General features: G+C 43.3%; 1 protein-coding gene across 2 annotated transcripts; it reads right to left on the minus strand.

Moving 5' to 3' along the window:
* On the minus strand, window positions 1-23,882 carry Enkur (enkurin, TRPC channel interacting protein). 2 transcript variants are annotated; one of them, NM_001106126.1, is given in 5 exon segments: window positions 1-396; window positions 7,741-7,887; window positions 12,541-12,764; window positions 14,723-14,868; window positions 23,334-23,625. In NM_001106126.1, coding segments are annotated over 5 exon segments (768 nt in total). In that variant the 5' UTR covers window positions 23,411-23,625; the 3' UTR covers window positions 1-222.
* Between the last annotated feature and the right edge of the window lie 68 nt (window positions 23,883-23,950).

Raw genomic sequence — 23,950 nt, forward strand, 5'->3', positions numbered from 1 at the left:
CCAGGGTGAAGCTTCCGACTTTAATGGTTTGTTTATAAGTAGAACTGTGACAGTGGAGGAGAAAATTTTCTCTAGAACAATCAAATAATTCAATTATTCTTTCAACACTGCCTACATTTTCAGTGAACTTATTCTCTGCATAGTCCTCTTTGAGAAGAGTGGGTTTGGTTTGACGTCCGTGAGGGTTGTCCTGTGTCCTCTTTCCGCACCGTGACAGCTCGCTCACTGGTTGGCGATGTAGATGATCTTGTGCTTCTCGATGATGCTGATGTCGTGCTCCAGCTGTTTCATCTCTTTTTCCAGCTTCTGCTTGCGGATCTTCTTCGGTATGGAGTCGATGAAGACCGAGAGGGACTGGAACTCTTTGTGCACCTCTTCCCAGTTCTTCTTCAGCCCCTGCAAACGGTAAAGAGACTTTGCCGTAACGGGTAGACTGCAAAAGGAACCGACAACGAAACTGCGGGTAACAGAGACTGAGAAGGTGCAGACGGCTGCTGAAGCGACTTTGGAAATGATAACGTGTCCGTCCTGGACTTGGCCACAGTAACAGAAAACACGGCACAGCGGCAGAGCCCTGTACCGTACAGAGTTAGGAGCACTGTGGAGCCAAGCTTATACCAAACGCTTCGGTAAAAATCAACAATCTGAAAATTGATGGTCCCAAGTAAAAGCTGGTTTTGAAAATATTTTTCATACATTTATTAGAAAAGTTTTGTCAGATATCATCTTTAGGACCACCACCCTACTGCCTCTTTGCAGGCCTGGAAGTCAGGAACTTAGGTTAGCCGGCCAGCAGCCCCTCCCACTGCTGCCTCCCCCCAGTCCTCTACCTGCTTCTCCCACACTACTGCTAAGATCACAGCACATGTCACCACGACTGGCTCTTACATGGGCTCTGGAGATCAAGCTCAGGTCCCCATGCTCACACGGTAAACACTTTGTAAACCGCCCCTCCCCCACCTTCACTTCCTCCCTGCTCAGAATGTTCTGTTCTATCTTTGTTCTTCAACAGGGAGGCCACATCAGAAGCCTGAATTTTGACCGGCATATTCAAGTTGTATTTGGTGAAATGTTACTGTAAGAAAAACACTGAAATTCAAGTTTATAGTGACCTTTTTGTATGTTTTCAACCTATTACAACATATTACAAAGACTAAGTCATCTTCCGTGCAGTCAGGGGTCCATATCCTGTGAATGTGTTCTAGACATGGTTCGAATGTCATTAAATGTAGAACACATGCTAATTTAATAACGTAGCTAATGTTTTATGGTCTCTGAAATCAACACATTCAAAATGAGGGCTCTCTTAGGAGCTATAAATGCCCATTTCCACCTTTGCCTGGTTACATTTCTCATTACAGGGGACGTGGGCTTCACTGACAACACAGTCTTAAACTACTAATTGAATTCATTCAGTGAAGTTTTACAGACTGGCCCGTTTCATTCATTGTGAGATCATAGATCATTTTATTTACACTCCACTAACTAACTAACTAACTAACTAACTAACTAACTAACTAACTACTTAACTAACTCACTCACTCACTCCACTCCACTCCTGGGCATGAGGGTGGAGATAAGAAGATACAGAAGGAGCTTTCAGATCAGGCAGTCGCCTGAATTGATAAACTCCAGGTTCAGTGGATATGGTAAACAGTGACAGAAGTCACCCCCACATTGACCTCTGACCTCCACGTATGAGTACATGTGCACTCACATGCACACACGCACGTGTGCATACTTTCAGACACAAAGAAAAAGTACATTTCATTTTAAGAGAGAAAGAGCAAGTTTTGGGAGTCCACAAAGGAAGCAAAAGGATACCCCAAAAGAGCAGATGCCATGTGAATAAGGAGAAAGCCAAGCTGGTCATGTAGGCTGAGAAGAAACAGATGTCATTTCTAAAAGTGGAGCCTCACAGGACAAGCCTAAAGCTGCCATTCCAGCGGTGGATTTTGGTGAGACAGTGAGAAACCCCACAGTGTCACTCTGGGTGACTCAGGGCAACTAACAGGCAGCATCTTGAGCAAGATCCTATTAAAAACCAAGCTTCCTTGAAGCGTGAGAACAGGCCTAGGAGCTTCAGTTTGGCCTGCCACAGCGTCAGGGTGTGGGAAGTCTCTGGAGGCAGAAGTAGAGCGCAGCAGGCTGGATGCTGACAAGCCCAGACTGTAGACGACAGGAAGCTGGGCAGGGAAGTGCATGGGGAAGGATAATCTGAGCCCAGAGGCCAGAAACAGATCTCATCAACAGAGACTAGCCCGGCAGTCAGAAAGCTCTTAGTCTGGTCAGCCTCTGGACCATGATAACTGTCCTGCATTGCCGTACAGCCCCAGAGACCTGCTGTCCCAGGCCTGGTCTATAAACCTAAGAGCTGCTTCCCTCCAACATGGAAGACAGCTCCAGGGTTCCTGCAAGTATAAAGACCATTTCTGTTTGACCAGATCTCAGTGCTGGCTGCTTTTCACACTCCCAAGACCTTTGGAGGAGATGTCCCACATTTGGGAGTCATCTCCAGCTAGCCATTAGCCTCCACAGGGATGCCATTCAGGATGTATCTGAAGGATGAGGCAATTGCCCAGCTCACAGGTTGAAAAGCTACCTGTGGCTAGCAGAGATTCCCAAGAAGAAGAGTTTAGCCACCAAAGTGAAGACGGATCTGGTGAATGTCTCATTTTTCATATCGACTCAGCAGCAGTGTAAAGCTGGGAAAGGATGAGAGTCCGCTAGCTCAATTGACCCTGCCTCCATAAGTGTCAGTTTCCAGTCTTCAAGGGCCTTGAATAGCCAAAACAATCCTTATTGAAAGAGCAATGCTGGAGGACTCTCAATACCTGGTCTCAGATTATATTACAGAGCCACAGTAACAAAAATAGCATGGTTCTGGCTCAAAAGCAGATATGTCGACTGATGGAATAGAGGACTCAGAAATAAACCCACAGAGATAAATAAAACCACTTAATTCTTGATAAAGGTGTCAGAAGAACAAAACTGCTCAGACCAGTTCAAAATGGATAGAAGGGGTCTTAAGGTAAGATCTGAAGCTTTGAAATGACGAGGGACGATACATGGGAAGAACTTGAGAAGATCAACGTAGGCTGCAACAACACTGGAACAAGCCAAAGATTGGCAGGCAGGATTCCATGAAAGTAAAGGGCTTCACACGGTCTGCAGAGAGAGGTTAAGGGCACTGGCTGTTCTTCTAAAAGATGTGGTATGATTCCCATCTCCCACACAGCAGCTCATAACTATCTGTAAGGGATCCAACACCCTCTCTGGCCTCCGCAGGCACCAGCCATGTATGTGGCGGGCACACATACATGCAGGGGAAATCCTACTACATGTAAGATCAAATCAAAATGTATGATCGGCTTCTTCAGAGCACAGGAAATAATTGGCACAGTGAGGACAGCTTTCAGAATAGGGAACAAAAACAAGCACAGATCACCCAACCCAGTCCACTGGCCAAGAAACAGGACAAGTAGTTCTCCAAAGAAGAAATACAGAAACTGCTATTAGAAAGCTGAAAAAAGGCTCAGTATCCGCAGCCATTGATGAAATTCACACTGAAAGAGCTTGCGGTCCCCCATCTTACCCCTGGCAGGATGGCTGTCTGAGAAACATAAGTGACAGCCAATACTGGTGAGGACGTGAAGGAAAGAAATCTTAAGCCGCTGGTAGGACTGTGAGCTGGTACAGACACTATAGAAATCAATATAGGGGTTTCTCTAAAAGTAGAAATACCACATGGCCCAGCTATATCACTCCTGTGGAGGTGCCAGCCGAACGCAGCCACCACACAGCAGAGATCCTGGCATTTCTACGCCTATTGCTGCACTACTCACAATTGCTGGGAAAGGGACAAGCCCACGCGTCTGTCAGCAGCCAATGGATAAGGAAGATGTGCACGTCTCTAAATCATAGAACCAGGGAGGAGCCTTGAGTTGGGGAGGGCACAGGTGAGGAGCAGATCTTAAGCAAGGCAGTAAAAGGAGAGGTTCTCCCTGTGAAGAGAGAGCAGAAGGGAGGACCGTGTGTGCAGAAAGGGATCGGACAGAGCAGATCAGGGAGTGTAGGAGAGGCCAATGGGGAAGGGGAATAAACTTGAACAGAGTACAAAGCCACAAAGCATGAAGTACATTGTGATTCCCGTCACTATGTATGCCAACTTTAACACTGGTAACAAACAGGAGGGGAGAAAGGGGGAGATGAGTAAGAGGGGGAAGAGGCACGTGACGGCCTTGTGGGGTGGATATGAGCAAAACACATTACGTGTGTATGTGTGTGAATAATGCTGCAATGATCCCCAGTAATTTGTTTCAGTATTTTTGCTAAGCCAACCCCCCTGTCCCCAAGATTGGAATTATCTTATTTTATATAATGATGACATCACAGAAAGTAGAAACGTGTGGGGAACAAAAACGTTTCAGTGATTTGCTTCTGTACTTTGGTAAAGCAATGGGAAGCTAGGATATGCTAACTAAGAGACACCGGTTGGGGAAACGGGACAAAGTGACTTGGCCCCTTTCTGAGTCAGACTGAAGCACAGATCTGGGATGGCGAACTGTAGAAGCCATAATCACTGAACTTTAACTCTCTCAAGAGGGAGTCGGGTCAGAGAAGCTTTTAATAGCACACGACATATGTCCTGAAGAGAAGTCCTCAAAGAGACTCTGCTTTCCCTGGTCCTTCATTATGAAACCTGAACATGTTTCCACAGTGCACCACAGGGGCGCCTACCGCAGAGAGAAAAATGTATACATTTATACACTTTCAAATATCAAAGGGGTTTCAAGCAAGTTGGGGAATATTTTCATATTACTTGCGGTCCCAGAAGCACATTTTCCCCCCTGTGGATTTCTTTTTGAAGGGTAGTTTGCTTTTAACTTCTAGAATGTACAACACTGTTTGGATCAAAGTCAACAGCTGAGGACAGAAACTCAATATAATTTTGTATCATGTTGATGCAGCCTTTTTGCTGTTTTTAAACCTTTTTTTTTTGTTTACTTTATCTTACAAAATAGTCTTTTATCCATTGGAGCAATAGAAACTTGTCCTCTGAATTCTTTACATTTTTCTTTCTCCTGTTTTAGTACTCAAATAATATTGTTAGTGATGTAAAATTTCAAATAGCGAGGTCTGAGCTATAAAAATTGCCTTCCATTTCCTGTTCTTCTAGCTCCCAAACACTCTCCACCTTCCGTCCCTGCCCTGTGACACTGCTAGAGTCCTGCTTTTTTTCCTTCTGTCCTCTGGAGGGAGGGAAGAGAGACTAAGCTCCTACCCCCTTGCCTTCTACACTGTTGGACACACTTCCAGGGGTCCTGCACTGTGAGGTCTTTCCAGCTCTTTGTGTGCTGAGAACACTGACAGCCTCTGTCCCCGCCCTCACAGTCCTTATGGCTAAGACCGTGCTGCACTTCCCTGTCCCTGGTCTTGGAGGTACCAGAGCCTTGCTGGTTCCCTTCAATGAACTTCACTTCTGTCTACTGCTCCTTCCAAAACTCCCTTCAGAACCCCTGACTCTGTCTTCTATTTCTCCACTGGAGCCCAGACTCATACAACTTCCTTTTTACCCATCTCGTCTGTGGTGCGAAAAACACCAGCACAGGATTTGCTAGATATGACTTTAGTCCTGACTCACCGATTTGATGATATGTGGCCAAAGGCAAGTGTACCAGTCTACTAGAGTACAGACTGTGTTTATTTTGTGTGTTAGACTCTTGCCCACAAACACATAGATGTCCACCGATTAAGGACCGGATAAATGCTCAGATGAACCCGCTTATTATGTTTGTATTTAATCTCCTCATCTGTAGAATGAGGTGTTTGGAGTCATTAGCTCAGATGGTCCCTTCCCGGTTCAAGGGGACTGTTAGTTGTATAAAGAAGCAGCTCAAGGCAGATGGACAACCACTGAGCAGAACTCTGCAGTTTTGCGTGGGAAGCAAGGCTTATCAGTAGGGCCACAATTAGTTGTATAATTGTGCAGCCGTATAACCATCTGCACTGCTGATTAGCTATACACTGGCTGGTGAGTGAGGCATTCCATGAAATGTTTACTGTGCTGCCAGTGAAGCGTCAAAGGGAGGTCCTGGGGTGTCCAGAAAAGGCCAAGGTGTTTCTCCACTATGGCCAAAAGGCATAGAAGGGAGGAGCCATTGCACTCTGAGGAAGGCCTTCCTGTTCCCATTTCTCAGCCTCATGCAGTCCTGCAGGCATGGCGAGCTGGCTTTTGCAGAGGGATGTGCTTCCTAAAGCCAAGTAATAACTGAAAAATAATGGTCTTCGAGCCTTGCCCTCTCCCAGACGACCTGTAACTCCCCATTTCCTGCCTGCCATACTGACCCCCATCCTTGCAGATTTTCAACACCCTGTCATACCACTCCTCAACAGAGAAGCCCCTGCTCTATGGTTCCCCCTGGTGTCTGGGGGCCTCTCACTCTGCAGCACCACTTAAGAGCAATGTCTTTTGGTGCTGATAACTTCCTTGAGATGTGCTTAAGCTTGAAATCCACACACCCACAGCACACACACATTCCTGTCTCTCTGTGCATTACACAGATCATGTCTCATCGATCTAATTACAGCACTTTCTGCAGCAAAACTTGTGTCTTATACCATTTGTGGTATTGCCATGTCTCAGGCTAATATTGTGTAGAGAATAGACAGTTACTAAACCTTTATTGGTGCTTATGACATCCATTAAATGTTAAGAATCATAATGGTATATGGCCCATTTATAATTAAGGGCATGTGGGTGCTGTGATGCCGGTGGAGAGGTCAGAGGGCAACCTCAGGTATTGATCCTTGCCTTCGTTATTTGAGAAGGGGTTCCCTCTGTATACCAGACTAACTGACCCATGAGTTCCCACGACTTTCTTGTCAATCAGCACCTTCCATGTTGGCGCAGGGGCCCCAGGATGCAAACACGCACATTTCACAGGGGCCCCAGGATGCAAACACGCACATTTCACAGGGGCCCCAGGATGCAAACACGCACATTTCACGTTTTATGTACCCACATGCATCAGATGAGCTCTTTACCACTGCGCCATCTCCCCAAACAAATCCTCTCGCTCTATGGAGTCACTGGATATTGTCTTGTAGAAGCTTTCAAAATAAATGTAAAAGGAATCGTTATGCCACTTCTTCAAGGGTCAGTGTGGTAGAAGAGGACGACAAGCAGGTGCTTGGTAACTGCTCTGTGCAGATGACAGTGTCACACCCTGCTCGTCTCTTGATGCCTCACGCTTTAGATAGACCTCTTCCATTGAACTACAACGACGGTGTGCCATAAGGCCCATTTATTCAAAGTGGAGGAGACATATGTGAAACCTAATACCCATTCACTTAATAACTTCAGTAGTTAAATTACTGGAATGAAGAAATATAACTTGGGGACATCTTCAATTATTCTAGAGCTCCATCTAGTGAAAAATAGCTCCTTCTGAGTACTTTAACAAGTAAATGTAGTGAGCGGAAGTAACTATCTCTTCAGTCTTTGCAGTAGGAGAAAGTGGCTTCCTTACAACTTAAACTCACCAAGTTAGTAGCAAAATATTTTATGATCTCTGTATTACGCAGTTTTTTCCCTTTCTCTTTCCAAAGAGTAAGCTTTACTCTGAGCACTTTTGCTAGAACCCAAAGAGACTGTTTGAGGCAGTTGAAGCCCTGGCTTCAGTGGCTGGGCTGGTGGGAGGGTGGACAGTTAGAGAGGCCCGAAGTCCAGAGGCTCACCTGCAGAACGGCCTCCCTTTCTTCATCACAGAGTCTCTTCATGGCTGCTTTCTTAAGATTCTCCTGGACGTAATTGTCATACTCTTCTTGTGCTTTCTTCACATCCTCATTGCGTTTGCATATGTACTCAGGTATGATGCCGTAATCCTGGGAGGATTTCAGAGAAAAAAACTAATCAGTGTCCTGCGAGCAGTCTTCTACGTGTGAGCATACCAACTGAGGACTAGAGAACAAGGACATTTGTTTTAAATATTGAAGAAAAAGAAAGACCCAACAAACAAAAACTAGGCAAACTGGCAAAATTCAGCAATTACACACACACAATTGCAAGTACACAGGCACATGCACATGCACACACACATCACTTCCTCAAATTAGAGCTAGTTCATCCTGATCTTAAAATAAGGTGCTGGACCAGAAAGTTGGCTCAGTAAGTAAAGGTGTTTGACACCAAATCTAACTATCTGAATTCAATCCCCTGAACTCAAATGATGGGAGCAGAGAACTGACTTCTATAAATTGTCCTCTGACCTTATCATATGTGTATGCACTTGGCACATGCACACACCACACACACACACACACACACACACACACACACACACACACACACACACACACACACACACACAAAGAAGAGAGATCTTGTAGCAAATTTGTTTTCTCTCTTCTATTACCAGTGTCTATTCTTAAGCTCTAGACTTTTTTTTTAGGCAGAGCAGCCCAGGCTGGCCTTGAATTCTCTATGTAGACCAGACTGGCCAGAAATTTATAGAGATCCACATGCCTCAGATTCCTGAGTACTGAGACTAAAATCACCACACCCAGAAACTTTTACTTTTAGGGGTGGGCTTTTCTGAGGCTATTGAGAAGGCCCTGTGGTTAGGAACCCTTGCTGCCTTTGTAGAAGACCTGAGTTCAGTTCCTGGCACCTACTCAGGTGGGTCAGAACCACCAGTATTTCCAGTTCCGATGGTTCTCTTTTCTTGTAGGTACCCACATTGGCATACAGGTGGACACAAGTGCATGTTGGTTTTCCTTTCATGTATTTTATTTAATTCAGCTGTTTCTTGAAATCTTTTGAGTATCTTTGAGATAGGTCTCTCTCTTATTTTTTATTTATTTTTTCCTAATCTGGTTAAATAAAAAGGACAAACCCTCATCCACCATAAAAACAAGCCCTTAGTGGGCACCAGCACAAGAATGTCAAGGGAAGCTTGGGTCTGGACTCTAAGGTTGATTTGAAAGGGTGAGCTTCCTGTTGGGGTTCCTGGGATGCTCACAGGGACTGATGCTGAGGCCACGGGCTGGACTTCTTCCAGATTAGGGGATGTAGTGTCTCTGTCTAGAGCAGCACAGTTCCTCTAGACAGGTTGAGAACATATTGAGTGCTAAGAATAACAGTGAGCAGAAAAGGAAGGTTTCTTTCCTCTTAGGATTCTTATTCTTGGGTGGAGAGATGTGTTATGTCAACCTCAAAAGAGGGAACATTAAGCACCTGTATCTGGGGCTGGAGAGATGACTCCAAAGTTAGAGAGCACTGGCTGTATCTGCAGAGGACCTGGGTTCAGTTCCCAGCATCCACATGGTGGCTTACAACCATAAGTTTCAGGGGATCTACCAACCTTTTCTGGCCTTTCACAGGTCCTGCTTGCACACTTGGTAGACAGAGATACATGCAGGCAAAACACTGATTAAAATACTCAGGCAAAGTACACATAAAAATAAACCTAAGACAATTAAACTACATCTGTATTGAATACTTACAGACTTCCCCCACCTCTTGTGATTCTCCCCTAAGCAGCATGGTATACCGATGTTGTACACAGTATTTGCCCTATATTGCTTATGTTAAGAAATCTAGAGATAAAATAAAGTCCTTAACAGGCTACGTATGTAACACACATCCACTAAGCCATTCATATGAAGGCTACGGTTATTTGTGGATTTTGGTAGGCATAAGGTGCCCTGTAATAATGAAGAGGAAAAGTATACTGTAACACGTGCACATGCGCAGATGACGACAAGGGCTAGGAAGCAAAACAAAAGGGAAGCAACTGAAGGTACAGAACCCAGGGACGTTATCTCCAGGAGGCAGTCGTCGGGGGAGGGGGGGTCTGGTAGTCATGGAAACAACTCACAATTATTCTCACAAAGTCATCCCGACTTCTGCATGTGAGCTGTGGCACATGCACACTGCCCTGCGCCATAATAAAAGATATTTTTTAAAAGGTTAGATTATGTTTGGCATGTTATATTCAGGAAGGGGCCACAATACATTTCAGGAAAAAAATCTGGTGAATGAACAAAAGCTTTAGTGATCTTAAGTGTTCCTACAAGCTAAGTGGCTGGAGACTGATGAATCTTGTCACTAATTGTTCTATTATAACGTTGATCTGTTCTGACTCTTTCATTAGGTGCCAGACGTTGTCAGGGACTTAGTACACTTAATGTCATTTAATGCTCACTATACCCCTGTGGTCAGTTCCAGAGCATGTCACAGATCCCAGCGTTAGCAAGCATCGAGTCAGGGTTTGAAAGGCTGGCTCCCTGTGACTGCGACACACCTCATATGCTCGCTCACCTTTCGGTTTGTCCCCGCATTCCTAAGGCACAAATGACATGTAATTCATTTAAAACCAATGGGGGACGTGCTTGTTTTTCTCCAAATTGTATTCCCTTTACTCTCTGATATTGGTTGTTGTTGTTGACTTGATATAAGCTAGGGCCATCTGGGAGGATAGAAGCTCAATTGAGAAAATGCCCTCATCAAATTGGCTTCTAAAACAAGTCTATTTGGGCATTTTCTTGATCAATGGTTGACGTGGGAGGGCCCAGCTCACTGTGGGTGGTGCCATCCTCAGGTCAGTGGTTCTGGGTTCTATAAAAAAGCAGGCTGAGCAAACCATGGGGAGCAAGCCAGTAAGCAGCACCCCTCCATGGCCTCTGCATCAGCTCTTGCCACCCCGATCCTGCGTTGAGTTCCTGCTCTGAGTTCCTTCTGTGATGGACTATAAGCTGTAAGATTAAGTCAACCCTTTCCTCCCTATGTGTGTTTGGTCATGCCATCTATCACACAGAAGCCAAACTGAGATATGGCAACCTCCATTACTTATCATGGATTTTGTGTGTGTGTGTGTGTGTGTGTGTGTGTGTGTGTGTGTGTGTGTGTTTAGAGTTAACTCTGAATAGTGAAAAGTTGATCCAGTAAGTCTCTGAAGAGAGACAGCAAGAGAACAGTGTGTTGCCATTGAGGTTTAATAAATGCATACAGGTAGTAGGTGGGTCTTCAAGCTTCATGTTTCTGTGATGGATATGTCAACATTTTTTCTGTTAAAAAAAAGCGTATTGACATGTGGCGCATAAACAGAGACTGCTGGAAGAGAGGCAGCACATGCAGCCCTTGCTGTTCTAACAGATCAATAGTGGGTTGGAAGTGACTTAAAGGAGCCAGGAGGCCACTTTTCCCAGTGATTGGACAAGAACCATGGAAGAAGTTATCCTGAGTAGCCTTAGTAATGCTCTCAGCATGTGGCCAACGTCTGGATAACAGCTGAGTTCTTCCGGAGGTGATCTTAGCCTGCTGGACAAGAAATTTCCCAGAGAAGGGGTGTTGTGCTCTGAATGCGGCCTGGAACCTATTTTCATTTCTACACTTGTGGTTGGTATGCAGTACATCACTGGGCTACCTGTCCTCATCCCTCACTGTTGGAGTCCCCTTCCACTTCCTCTCCTCTCCTCTTCTTCCCCCACCCTCCCGTCCTCCCTCCTCCTCTCCTCTCCCTCCCCCTTCCTCTCCTCTCCCTCCCCTCTCACCTCTCCCTCCCCTCTCTCCTCTCCTTTCCCTCCCCTCTTTCCTTTTCTCTCCCTCCCCTCTTCTCTCCTCCCTTCCCCCTCCCTCTCCTCCCTTTCCCTCTCATCTGTTTTTCCTTTTCTTCTTTTCTTTCTCTTTTCCCCCTTTCCTCTCTCCCTCTGCCCCTTTCTTTATTCCTTGAGCTCTCTCTCTTTCCTTCCTTCCCTCCCTCCCTCCTTCCCTTCCTTCCTTCCTTCCTTTTATCCTTTTCAATTTCTGGCCACAACTACTATTTGTTCCTAATATTTGGGACTTTGCGGCTGGTTTTAGTGTGTGTTCATACACACACTTTTATGCTTTATAAAGTATATAAAATAGTGCAAGATTTGTATATTTTTCTTTGTAAGTTTTTTTGATTTAAAAACCTTTTTACTAAATGCAAACTACTAATTTAGTAGTTTTACTTACTAATTTACTTTTTATGTAATGTCTAGCAAATGAAATCCTGACCCTCCCCTATGAACACCTTTTCAGATAGAGATCAAGGACCCAAGCCATTAATCCCTTTGCAGTTATTGCTCCGAACGCACATCACACAAATCAGCTTTCACTGAAGTAGTGACCCGGGTTATTTTGGAGAGATGGACAGGACAGCTGGCTCTGAAGCTGCGTGGGCTGAGTTCTCATCCCGCTCCCATGGTGGTGAGGTGAGGGGCCGCATCTCAAGACATCCTGAAACATCCGTTCCTCCACATTTACAGTACTGACTGCCTTTAGTGACACCGATAATTAATAGTTTTTAGACTGCTGTAGCTATTAAGTACATTAGCAGCTAAAGTTGAGGAAGACGGCATTCATGCTCAGTGAGAGCCACACGCAGAGCATAGGGCGGTGGGAGTGACCGGACCGTTGTCTGTCCAGGGAGCGCACTCCAGCTATCTCGCAGAGACGGCTAGCTCTCTGCTGGGCTTTGGATCTCATATCTCTCACTGAAAATAAAGGGCTACCTTTTTGTTGATGTACTTGGGGAAGAGTCCTGACGTTTCAAGATCATGCCTGTCTCCAGTTCGTTTGTCAACATAAATTGGCTTGGGCTTTTTGGCCACGCCCACGATGACATCAGCTACATTTGTGTTTATGAAGTTTTTTCCACTCTGTATTCCCATGACTGGATGATCGGTCCTCAAGGGCACTGCAGGCTTCTTGGAAGAGAACCTATTAAACGTTTTCTCTGTCAAACATAACATTTTATTGTTAATATTCAAAAGTAAACATTATTACTCAGCACTCTTTGGGACATCCAAATGTGTGCCACTGGTATTGAGAGTTCTTTACAGCATACATAAATACTTAAGGTGAAAAAATGCTATATAGCCAAAAATATATTGGATTGTCTACATCAAGTGGGTATTGCTTTCCCTTTGTCAGTCATACTTCTACAAAAGCACTTAAACAGAAAAAATTTAATTAATCAAAACACCAAGTTAAGCCCAATGTAACAGATGTGACGTTGAACAGCAGCATAAAAAGTAAGAGGGTGACAAGGGATCGCCACTACAGTTTTGATGGCTATTATAAAGGCCACAGCAACCCACATTCAGTTTTACCACTTAAAATAAGTACAAAACCACAGATACTTCAGCACTCTTTCAGTACTAACCAGAATTATTTTTAAGAGAAAATGATAACAAAGCCCTTGAATAAATTAATAAGACTTCACATTGGAAGCCCAATAAACTCTGGATATTTTCACAGGCACTATTATTATTACAGTGAATAATTACTATGCACTCAATGCACAGTTTAACAAGTAACAGGTTACCAGTGTGACCCAAATTCCCTATTCCTTCCTTCTAAGTGTGTCCCATTCTACAGGAGCAACCCCCAGGCCTTTTCCTCGATCTCTATCCTACACTCTTCAGGAAAGCAGATGAAATTGTTTTGCCTAACGGTCTTTCCTGTTCAACAATTCCAGCCAGCATTTTTATATAGTCATAGAAATGTGACTTGTCTATTCTACTGTAAAAGAATTGACATTGATTTCTAAGAACTGGAACAGCTACTCTCCTGTCTCACTCCAGTCTCAGCTGCACTGTAGTTACGATGGTCTGAGTTTATTCACTTCTGCACTAGGTGACTGTTTGGGTAGTGATCTTCTGGGGTATTCACCACAGAACACTGCTCAGACGTGGTTTAACCAATGGGAAGTCTTTATTAGCAGACAGGCAGTAACACGGGGTGATCTGGATCTTCCGGATCTCAGTGTAGCCCTAAGCCTTTCTTAGAGTGAGCTTTTAATCATAAAAGTCATGTTCTGGTTTGACAGTTAACAAGAACAGTTATCCAGAAGCAGAACTACAGAAGCTAAAAAGAGAGGTGAGCATGTTTAGGGACTGTCCTAGAGCTATGGACATTGATGGATAAGGCCTCTGTTTTAATTTTGACAGGTGGTAATATCTACATGCTGAGTTGTATGGGCTGAATGGAGCTTACATCATGGAGTCAGTCATACTAAGGTCTGGGGGCCTGTTACAGATGAGATTATAGTACTTTTAATTTCAGGGAAAAATCCCATAATTATTGTTGAAGTCTGTGGGTTAGATTTCCCCTTTTCTTGGGACTGACTTCTGTCCCTCCAGAATTCACACATTAAATCTATAGATATGGTACCTTAGAAAGTGAACCTTATCTGAGGGTAAGATCTTTTAAGGTAATTTAGATAAATAGACGTTAGTAGAATGGTTTCTAATTCAAGTTAGATATTGCTCCAACTGGTAATAACCACTGTATCTCTTAGAAAAAAGTCTGGAGACAAAATGAGAGGCAACCTTGCCTGTGAAGCAAACACCATACCTGGGGTGCTAACCCTTTCTGTAAATGCTTAGTATTAAAGATAAAGCCAGCCCGGACGCTGAAGCCTGTGCTGTTGGAGGTGGGGCCTCTTTGGATAGGCCGAGAAGTGAGGCAAGCGCTTGCCCCACACCAAGAGGCCATACGGAGCCAAGTTATCACGAGCCCCTCTATTTTTTCTATTTCTGCTCCTACTTTCTGCCAGTCCCCCTGAGCCCCACTCACAGGGTGAAGTCGCTGCTGCCTCTGTACGTTTAATATTCCCGGAGGGGGACATAACGGCAGCTCATTACCTGCCAACAACTCTAGCATTGAAAAGGGCAAGTGACTTTAACCTACTGGGCGGCAGCTGTATGTCCTTGGAATGTTTCCTTAGGAAATCCTTTGGGGAAGGCACCTCTACTTTTGCAGGCCCCATGGTCTTCATCCCAGTTTTGAGTTTCTTCATGTCATCTTTTATAGTCGCTTTAAACAGTGATGAGTACCTGAAATTAAACATTTAAAACTAGCATTTCTACTTCTAGTGCGAAATACTCAAAGATTAAAAACAGGCGCAACATTCTGCTTTGTGTCCGGCTGTATTGATAGTGGAGCGTGGGCGTGAGGCTGAACAGTCTGACGCCGCCCACTGCACGCTGGGGTAAGAGAGGGACCAGGGCAAAGGTCTTCATTTCTCTCCATATCAGCCCCGGGCTGTCACTAGTGTCAATTGGGATGTCTCCTCTCTCACACACATCTTACTGATGTGTGTGTCTCCTACCCGCAAGCCCCAGCCAGTTAGTCTTGTTAGCATCTAACCGTTGTCTTCTCAATGAATCCAAATCTCATAGTTTTTCTCTAATGGTGACTTCTTGCTTCATTTCATTTTCCTCACTGTTCTTTGGTATTTATTCCTCTTTCTTAAGGTGTGATTTGTTTTTTTAAAAAATTTTTTTGAGGTGCATTTTTTTTTTATGGTGAAAAAAGAGTGTATATTTAGAATTAGCCATCTGGACTCACTTTAGATGATCCCAATCTTGTTGGCAGCATCTAGAGCGTCATAATCAGGAGCCAAGCGAACATACCCCTTCTCCCCGTCAGGCGGTATCAGGGTCTTGACTTTGGCCACATCAATGTCATAGAGTTTCTTCACGGCCTGTTTGATCCGGTGCTTGTTGGCCTTGACATCCGCAATGAACACAAGCGTCCTCTATTTTCTTCATGGCCGACTCGGTGGTCAGTGGGAATTTGATGATAGCAGAGTGGTCAAGCTTCTTTCTCCTGGGTGCACTCTTTCGAGGACATTTGTCTGCCTCCGGAGCCGCAGGGTCTTGGGCCGCCGGAAAGTGGGTGACAATCGGATCTTCTTCTTTTTGTGGCTGTGGACGCCTTTCAGCACTGCCTTCTTAGCTTCCAAGGTCCTCGCTTTGGCTTCGGCGTTGGGAGGGGCAGGAGCTTCCGTCTTCGCTTTCGGCGCCATCTTGGTGAAAAAGCTTGAGGTGTAATTATAACCAAATATATTTGGTTTTAAATTTTTGGGACCTTCTGAGTGTTTAGAGCTACAGATCATCCTCCAATCACTGCCTTGGCTGCCTCCCAAATATTCTGAAAGGAGATCTTTCATGAGGCTTGGGGCACTTGCAGGACAGAGGCAGGCAGATCTGCGTGTTCGAGGCCAATCTGCTCTACTGAGTTCCAGGATGGCCAGGGCTACAGAGAGCAGCACTGTTTCCCAGGGGTGAAACAGTGGTGGGCAAGTTAGGATATCTTTCATTTTCATACAACGTTAAGAACATTCTCTATTGCCTTCGTTTAGAAGTTTGCTTATCTTTGCTTGGTTTTCACAGATTCAGACTTCCCAATTATCCTTTTAACTGATTTCCGATTTACTCCCACTGCACCTCGAGAATACACTTTGTATGACTTCAGTCCTTAAAAATAAATACTGGCAATCTGTATAGACTAGGGAGGTGGGAGCCTTGACAGAGCACAGCTAGACTCTTGGCTGAAGACCAGTTCTCCTTGTCTCCGGGAGAGGTCATCCTCCTTTCCCCAGAACATAGCTTTAGGAGGGACACACGTGGTGTGCTGAGGAAGGGTTAGCTGCCTGTGCTGGCCACATCACTCAATCAACCTGGTTTTGTACTCGATATCTTTATTGTTATAAGGATTTTCTCATAGACTACATAGAAATTTTAGCCAAGCACTAACCACTTTTATTTTGTATGTTTGTGTCACTTAACGTTAATGTGCTTTTCGGACTGCATTTATGGGTTGGTAAGATGGCTCAGCGGGTTAAGGAGTTTGTCAGGAAGCATAGGGACCTGTTTTTGACCCTTAGGACCACGGGCAGAGACAGAGAGAATGACTCCTGAGGATTAAGGAAAGACATGCACTACCATGCCTAACTTATGCCCTTAGCTTGCCAATGCTGCCTTCTCTTTTCTGGTCTTTATTCTCCATGTTTCATTTTGTGTTGTTGCTACTGTGTCTTCAGATTCCTCTTGGTTACTGTGTCTTCAGATTCCAGGTTTTCTTTATGAGTGGCTTCACTGTTGCTGGTCCTACCCAGTGGCTGTTTTCATTTTGGACATGGTCGGCTCTGCATCTAGAAGATAGACTTGTATATCTTTCCCCTTTCATGTCTCTCCGTATCTTAGCCTTACATCATTCTACCTCTTTGAATGCGATATTTAAAATAGCTTTTTAAATGCCATTCTCTAGTATGTATTACATTTCTAGGTGTTTAGATCGACATCTTTCTTTAGGTCATAACTTTTATTTTCGTGGTTCTTTGAATGCCTGTTCATTTCCGTTGTTCTGCTTTGGTTTTGAGACAGGGTTTCTCTGCTTAGCCCTGTCTGTTTTGGAACTCACTTTGTAGCCCAGGCTGGCCCCCAACTCTCCAACTCACACTGTCTCTCCGCTTCTCAAGTATGAAGACTGAAGGCATGCACCATCCTGCCTGACTGGCCTGCATATTTTTTATTGGATGCCAAGTATTGTGAATTTTATAGTGTTAATTCCTGACTTTTGTTCTTTTAAAAAATTTTAAAAATGGTTTTAACATTCTTTAGTTTGAGTCTAGAATGAGTTATCATAGTTCAAAAAATTGGTCATCTTAAGGCTAGATGTGATGTCTTCAGCTTGCGAGCTTTGTCTTTGATTCTGCCCTGCTTCTGAGGCGATGTGTTCTGTGTATAAGGAGACCTTACCCTTCTGGCTGGGGAGCGGATGAACTTTTTACAGCTTGTTTTTTCTCAGGTCATTTTTGTGGTGTTGCATTTCATCACACATATACACTGTCAGTCAAGGAGCTCAAAGGGATCTCATGTAGGTTTCTGTCCCTTTTTGGATAGTTCTTTCCTCTGGTGCACTGTTCTGTGAACACTAGCTGCCTTGTCTTTCCAGCTCCTAACTGTCTTCTCAGTCCTCAGATCATCAAGGTCTTTGTTTCCTTCCTCTGGACTTTGACCAGGATGTTGTCCCTAGAGTGTCTGTGAGGACAACTGCAGCCCTGACTCAGTCCTTTCTCCTTGCTCAGGAAGGACCAACTGCTCTGAGCTGTCCCCTGCTTGGTGTTTGAATACCTTTGCTCCATGTGTTTTTTCCTGGTGTCCTGGCTGTTTTTCATGAGAGAATAAATCCCACCCTTACTTGGAAGCATATGTTCAGCTATCCTTTTTTTTGTTTGTTTGTTTTGTTTTGTTTATAAAGTATTTAAAATTGATTTCTTTTTGTAGACTACTCAGTAACTTTAGAAAATCCTCAGGACCTGATGCTGATGTTATTAAAATTCTATGTATTCTATCTACCCAAATATGGATACATTAAAATATTTGTACTAATATTGTAGGAAGGAAAATGCATCAAATTATAACTATCTTAGGGACATGAAATTTGGGGTAATCTGTTTTCTCCTCAGTCTGTTTCTAATCTGGAGTTTTCATTTTTTGACCATCTCATACTTACATAAATTCACTCTGCTCACACCCCTTCCCCACCCAGTCCTCCTGCCTCTGTCGGCTTGTATTCTCTGCTTATGTGGGTACACAGACGTGTATGGAAAACCAAAACTGTTTCTGTGCTTTAGGGCCTTGCTTCAACCATGAACATTAGCTGGGAACATTATGGAAATGAATGAGTCATAGATAACTTTCGGAGGGGATCTTCAAGCCAAGCTTGCGCCTTAAAGCTTTTGCGGAAGTTGGCAGAGAAGGTGTGGCGTCCTTTGATGTGAAATAGGATGTGTTTATAACGGCCTCCTTTTCAGTTTGGAAATTTGTGATTCAGTACTTTTTGTGTGTATAGGAGTGGAAAACATTCTGACATTTTAGTCGATAAGTAACAATTTTTGTCCCAAAGCAATTACAAATGAATAATGATCTCAGTTCCCTTCCCTTCATTTTCCCAACAGTTTTCCTGCATATATTCAGTGCGTGTTTGTCTGTATGAATTGCAATTCTAATTGTTGTTATCTTTCTTTTTTATTCTTTTCATTTTAGTGTACCATCATCAGAGTGCTTAACTTTGCTTATATCCATATCTAATTATTTCTTTCAGTTTTTGAGATTTATAATTACATAATTTCTCCCTTTTCCCTCTCCTGTGTCCTTTTGCAAGTTCATGGACTCTTTCACATTACTTATAGTTACACAAATATGTGTGCCCGTGTATGTGCAGCTTCATTTCTTAACCATAATGTGATGTGATACTTTTTCATGTCAGTATATAGAAAGGTTATTTTTCCAAGTAGCTACATTCCACTGCATTTTTTTTTAAAATGTGCAGCTTCCTTATAGGGATGTGGCAGGTATATTTTTAAAAAGATTTATTTATTTATTTTAGGTATATGAGTACACTGTTGCTGTTTTCAGCCATACAAGAAAGGGGCATCGGATCCCATCACAGATGGTTGTGAGCCACCATGTGGTTGCTGGGAATTGAACTCAGGACCTCTGGAAGAGCAGCCAGTGCCCTTAACCACTGAGCAACCCCTCCATTCTGTGGCAGGCAATTTTATCAGATAACTGGACCTTTTTTCTACTTATTTTAAATTGGGCTAGAGATAACTTATTTTGAAACTAAAATCGTCATATTCAATTAACATACTATAACTCTCTTATTGCCAATAAGCACAACATCGTAATCCATTTTATAACATATTAAAAGGATACACAAAAACACAATATTGCTCAAATGTGCTGATAATTTGAAAGGACTTCAGATTTTTCTTGTAATGAATGAGACATCTGAGAAACTACATTTGTGTGTGTGTGTGTGTCTGTGTGTGTGTGTGTGTGTGTGTGTGAACTCATGTATGTGTGCTTTCAATTTTAGATTAATAATGTCTCTGGAGCTTGAACTGTGTTCGAAAGTCCTCCAAATTATATCTTGAGAATTTTACATTTAGTTAAATACTGCATAAGTTCACTCACAGACATTGAAATGATTTTTTTCAATTCATCCTGTTGACTATACAGGCTAATTAAGTTTTCAAAATTAGATGAAATTCCACTCCCAGAGTGGTTAGCTGTCACCGCTATGCCCTGTACTTAATTTATAGTCAGTGATCCAGGTCTATGTCACTGAGTGTAATTATGCTCTTTCTTAAGCTACTGAGAAAAAATGGTAAGGTTCAATGCTGTCAATATAATCATCTAGATTTCTGTCTGTGGGTGTTGGGGCCAGCGCCAATGATGCTGAAATGATGGTAGTGTAGATACATCAGGCTAAACAATGTACATCGTTAAATGTACATTAAAGTTAATGTTGCTTTTGTCTTCTTTTTTTCTTTTAAAAATGACTATTACAAATTTTTTTTATCTTATTTCATTTCTAATGAACAGCGTTGGCCTAAATACTAGAAAAAATCGGTTCAATTAGAGTAGAGGACAGCACTCCATTCAAACGGCCTCCATTAAGCTATGCTGGCACTGGAGTATCAGAGCAATAAAACATGGCACGTCCCATGTGAGGCTGATCCTAACCCCGGTTCTCATCCCACACTGTGTTCTCTCTCCACGAACCACGAGAAGGTGTTTTATGGTTCCCTATAAAGAGTATCATACTTCTGCTCAACTACAACTTAACTTTTGCCCATGACGTTTTGACTTGGACATTTCTTCCTTTGTGGATGGCTGACTGCCTTCTGGTTCCTCTGAAGTCAAATCTGAGTGAGACAGATCAAGGCTTCTGAGCACACAGTCATGCACTATTTTCTTCTTCTCTGCTGTTCTCGTCATATCTTATTGCACGAGAAGAAAGCATCGTATGAATACTGAACGGTATCTAATGCATGACAGGCTCTCAGGAACCAATGGTGAATGCTCTGCTGAAGCCGAGGCACTTGAGAGTTTCTTTCTGTTGGTCGGGCAGTTGCAAGCTGATACTGCGTTGGACCTTGCAGTCAGACTTCTGTCAGTCTCTGCTCTGGTTTTTCTTACCTGCCTCAACTAAAACAATGCTAATCATCTGATAGAGCTCCCATGGGAATGAATAGGGAAAAGCAGTACAGTGCCTGGGACGCCAGAGCTACTGGTAAGTTGGACATGACCCTGTGGGCAGTATCAGTTGCCACTGTATCTGTTGGCTGTATGTTGGGTTAACTTTTTAAACTAAATTAATTTAACATTGTTTTTCCAGAGTCCTGGGTAAAATAAAAATGCAGTCTTACGCCCTCTGGTGAATCTAATAGACTGACAGAAATTCCTAACTTCTTAAAATGACTTCTCTTATCACAGTATGTTATACAGAGTTATTTGCATAGAATGGTAAACCTTGTTCTGTGTGGAATGATGCTCTGAATAGGCTGGCTTATCTACAGATTTCCATGGCAGCTAATTTTAACTGGTAGCGTTGGCACATGTCCTCTCCCCAGTGGTCTGTATGTAGAACGCCAGAGAGGCGTGCCACACTTCTGAGAGTATGTTATCTACGGAAGTGGGGGTGAGAGGCAGCGACTTGGATGAAACGGGTCAGCTGCCATTTTCCTTGCGGTCTAAACCCTGTTTGCATATTATGTCCTTCCCTTCATTTCTGTGACAGAGCGAAAGCTGTTGTTTCCAAGAATCTCTTCCACTCGTTTATTTGAAACTTCCTTTAGGGTTTTAAGAATATATTTCTTTGTGGTTAATCGACATTTTAATGTTTCTATTTTTGTTCAACAACAAGACTGTTTCCTGTGAGGTGTGGTGTATCGTGGTTGGCATCACTCTCCGTCGGTGCTTCAGAGCTGTGGCAACCTCTCCAGAAACTTGGATTATTATTCAATGATGCAAGCAGGACTTGCACCTTTAAATATTTTCTTGTTACTAAGCACCTTAGTGAGAAGACTGAGGGGGAAGTTTGTGGCAGTGTGGTGGAGAAATAGGGTGAAATGTTTTATCAGGCTTTGAAAAAACAACAAATCAGTACCTTGCATGTGTGGTGTCTTGTCTCACCCTTGTTGCTGACAGGGAAACTGACATCACCTAACAGGATTATTTAGGGCACTCCATTTATTGCTTCTTATTCTAAGTCCCTTTTGTAAGTATTTCTTAAGAATAAACCAAGAAATTCATGCTGTCACTCTAGCATGTGCAAGAATACTGGGGCACAGTTAGACACAGAACTGGGGCCAAATAAATCCCTTTTAAAACAAACTTTCCAGGTGCATTAGAGCTCTTTACCACTTAACAGAATGCTGAACTATTAAACTCAGTATTCCACAGAAGGCAGATTATTTCAGTGTGCTACAGAGAGGAGGAAGTTTATCTTTGACAGTTCAACCAAAAGTTAATTCAGCCACAAGTAATGTGAGTATTGCAATTTACTTGCCTTCCCAAAGAGGACCAGCTGATAAGCAATGGAAGTACAATGTCGTGATTGCTCTGATCTAAGCTAGGTATTCGCTTAGGGTTAAAATGGAAGAAGTTCCACTTTGCTGGTACCACTCCAAGTCATAAAAAATTTGACCATTATATAGAGGGAACCTCAGAATGTCTACTTCCCTTATTTTCAAATCAGAAAACAAGTGCAAATTGATCGCACACTTCCACAATAATAACTTGTAAATCTTGAATTTTTTGTTTTTTAGCTCAGAGGATTTTTTTTCCTTAGTTGTTTAGTTTTAGACACAGGGTCTTTCTTTGTAGCCCATGCTAGCCTTGAACTCTTTCTTCCCTCAGTATCCTGGATGCTGCAATAGGCAGGCACACTTGAGTGTTGGTTCTTTTAAAGTGGCTGTGTCATTCATAAGTCAAAAGACAAAGGTACAAAGCAGAAAACACCAACTCCTAAGAGGTATGAGACTGTCTTCTTCTCTCAGATTTCAATAGAGTTTACAGAATAGCCATATGGCGGAGTGGAGTGTCTGGGACATTTATTTTGTAGTTTCCTTTTTGAGATTTGGAGATTTTCAAAGGTCTAACAAATACAGACTAATTTCCTTCAATTGTTATTTTGGAATCTCTGTCCATCCAACCATATCCCTTCAATTAAACTACAAAGGCTGAAAAAAAATCCTAGACATATTCTAGTCCACCATCTTTGTTTAACCAATTGAAATACCGAGGCCTAGAAACAAATGGGAATTCAATTTCGACCCAAATTATGGGAGGCAAAAGAGTGCAGAAGTCAAATACAACACTGAGTTTCTAAAATTAAACATCAGATTTCCTAAACTGGACTGATAAAACATTTTTTCTCTTTTCAACGACATGGAATTTCACACTATACACACCACCTAAAACCGAACCAATAATTGCAAATAAGCGGGAATTATGATCATAAAATGGACATCTGACAGCTCTAGCTCACCTTTTTTTCCCTGTGAATTAGAAAACGCTATTTAGATTTGTCCATTAGTTCCTAAGAAGTTGCCACCCAAGGTTAATTTTAAAAGTCCTATGATATGCAAGCCCTTAATTCTTTAAAAGAAGTCAGCAATCTTCCTCTGGGCTGAAGTCATCGCTTTTGCTTACCCACATACCTAGGACGCTGGGGCGGCTCCTTCAAGTCACTGGGTATGAGGTTATAAATACTCTCGGAAGTGCAGGCTGGGTCCATGGCCACCAAGGAGTTCCTTAACTACTCAGCTTATGGCTCACTTTCCCACTGTCTCCACTCCTTCTCTCACCGCCGTTTCCTTTTCTTGCTCTCTTATCAAGGAACTAAAATCTATCTTTCGTGTAATTTCCCTTTGACCCTTTCGTGGGAGCCCCTTTTCAGGAAGAAAATACTCTGCTCCTTCTGGGACTGAATTGCGTTGTTGACCGCGTGGTTGCTAAGGAAACAGTTGCTAGGAGACGGGGCGGGGCAAACTGGCTTTTTCTGATTCCTTTTTCTGTAACCTCTTCTGTCTGAGAAAAACGTACGGATAAAGACATTCCTGCGTCTTTGGAAAAGATGATGTAGAAACAGTGGTTCCCCTCCCCTTGCGCACAAACATTTTGCTTTTTTCCATGGTGCATCTGGAAAGAAAAATTCTACAATAGGGAACACGGCAGACGCGCAGGCGTCACACAATAGTCTCCAACACACAGGCCGCGCCCCTGCGGGGGCGGAGCGACCGACGGGGGAGGGGAGGAGCCGCGGGGCAATGGGCGG

Source organism: Rattus norvegicus, chromosome 17, assembly GCF_021556685.1.
Source record: "Rattus norvegicus strain SHRSP/BbbUtx chromosome 17, alternate assembly SHRSP_T2T, whole genome shotgun sequence".
In the NCBI taxonomy this organism is placed as follows: domain Eukaryota; kingdom Metazoa; phylum Chordata; class Mammalia; order Rodentia; family Muridae; genus Rattus; species Rattus norvegicus.

Coding starts and splice junctions, on each gene's coding strand:
- Enkur (XM_087590279.1), bottom strand. CDS start 12,699: ATGGGAATACAGAGTGGAAAAAACTTCATAAACACAAATGTAGCTGAT. Junction 7,888..12,540: donor CCAAGTACATCAACAAAAAG/GTAGCCCTTTAT, acceptor AAATCCTCCCAG/GATTACGGCATCATACCTGA. Junction 397..7,740: donor AAAGGGAGGCCGTTCTGCAG/GTGAGCCTCTGG, acceptor TACCGTTTGCAG/GGGCTGAAGAAGAACTGGGA.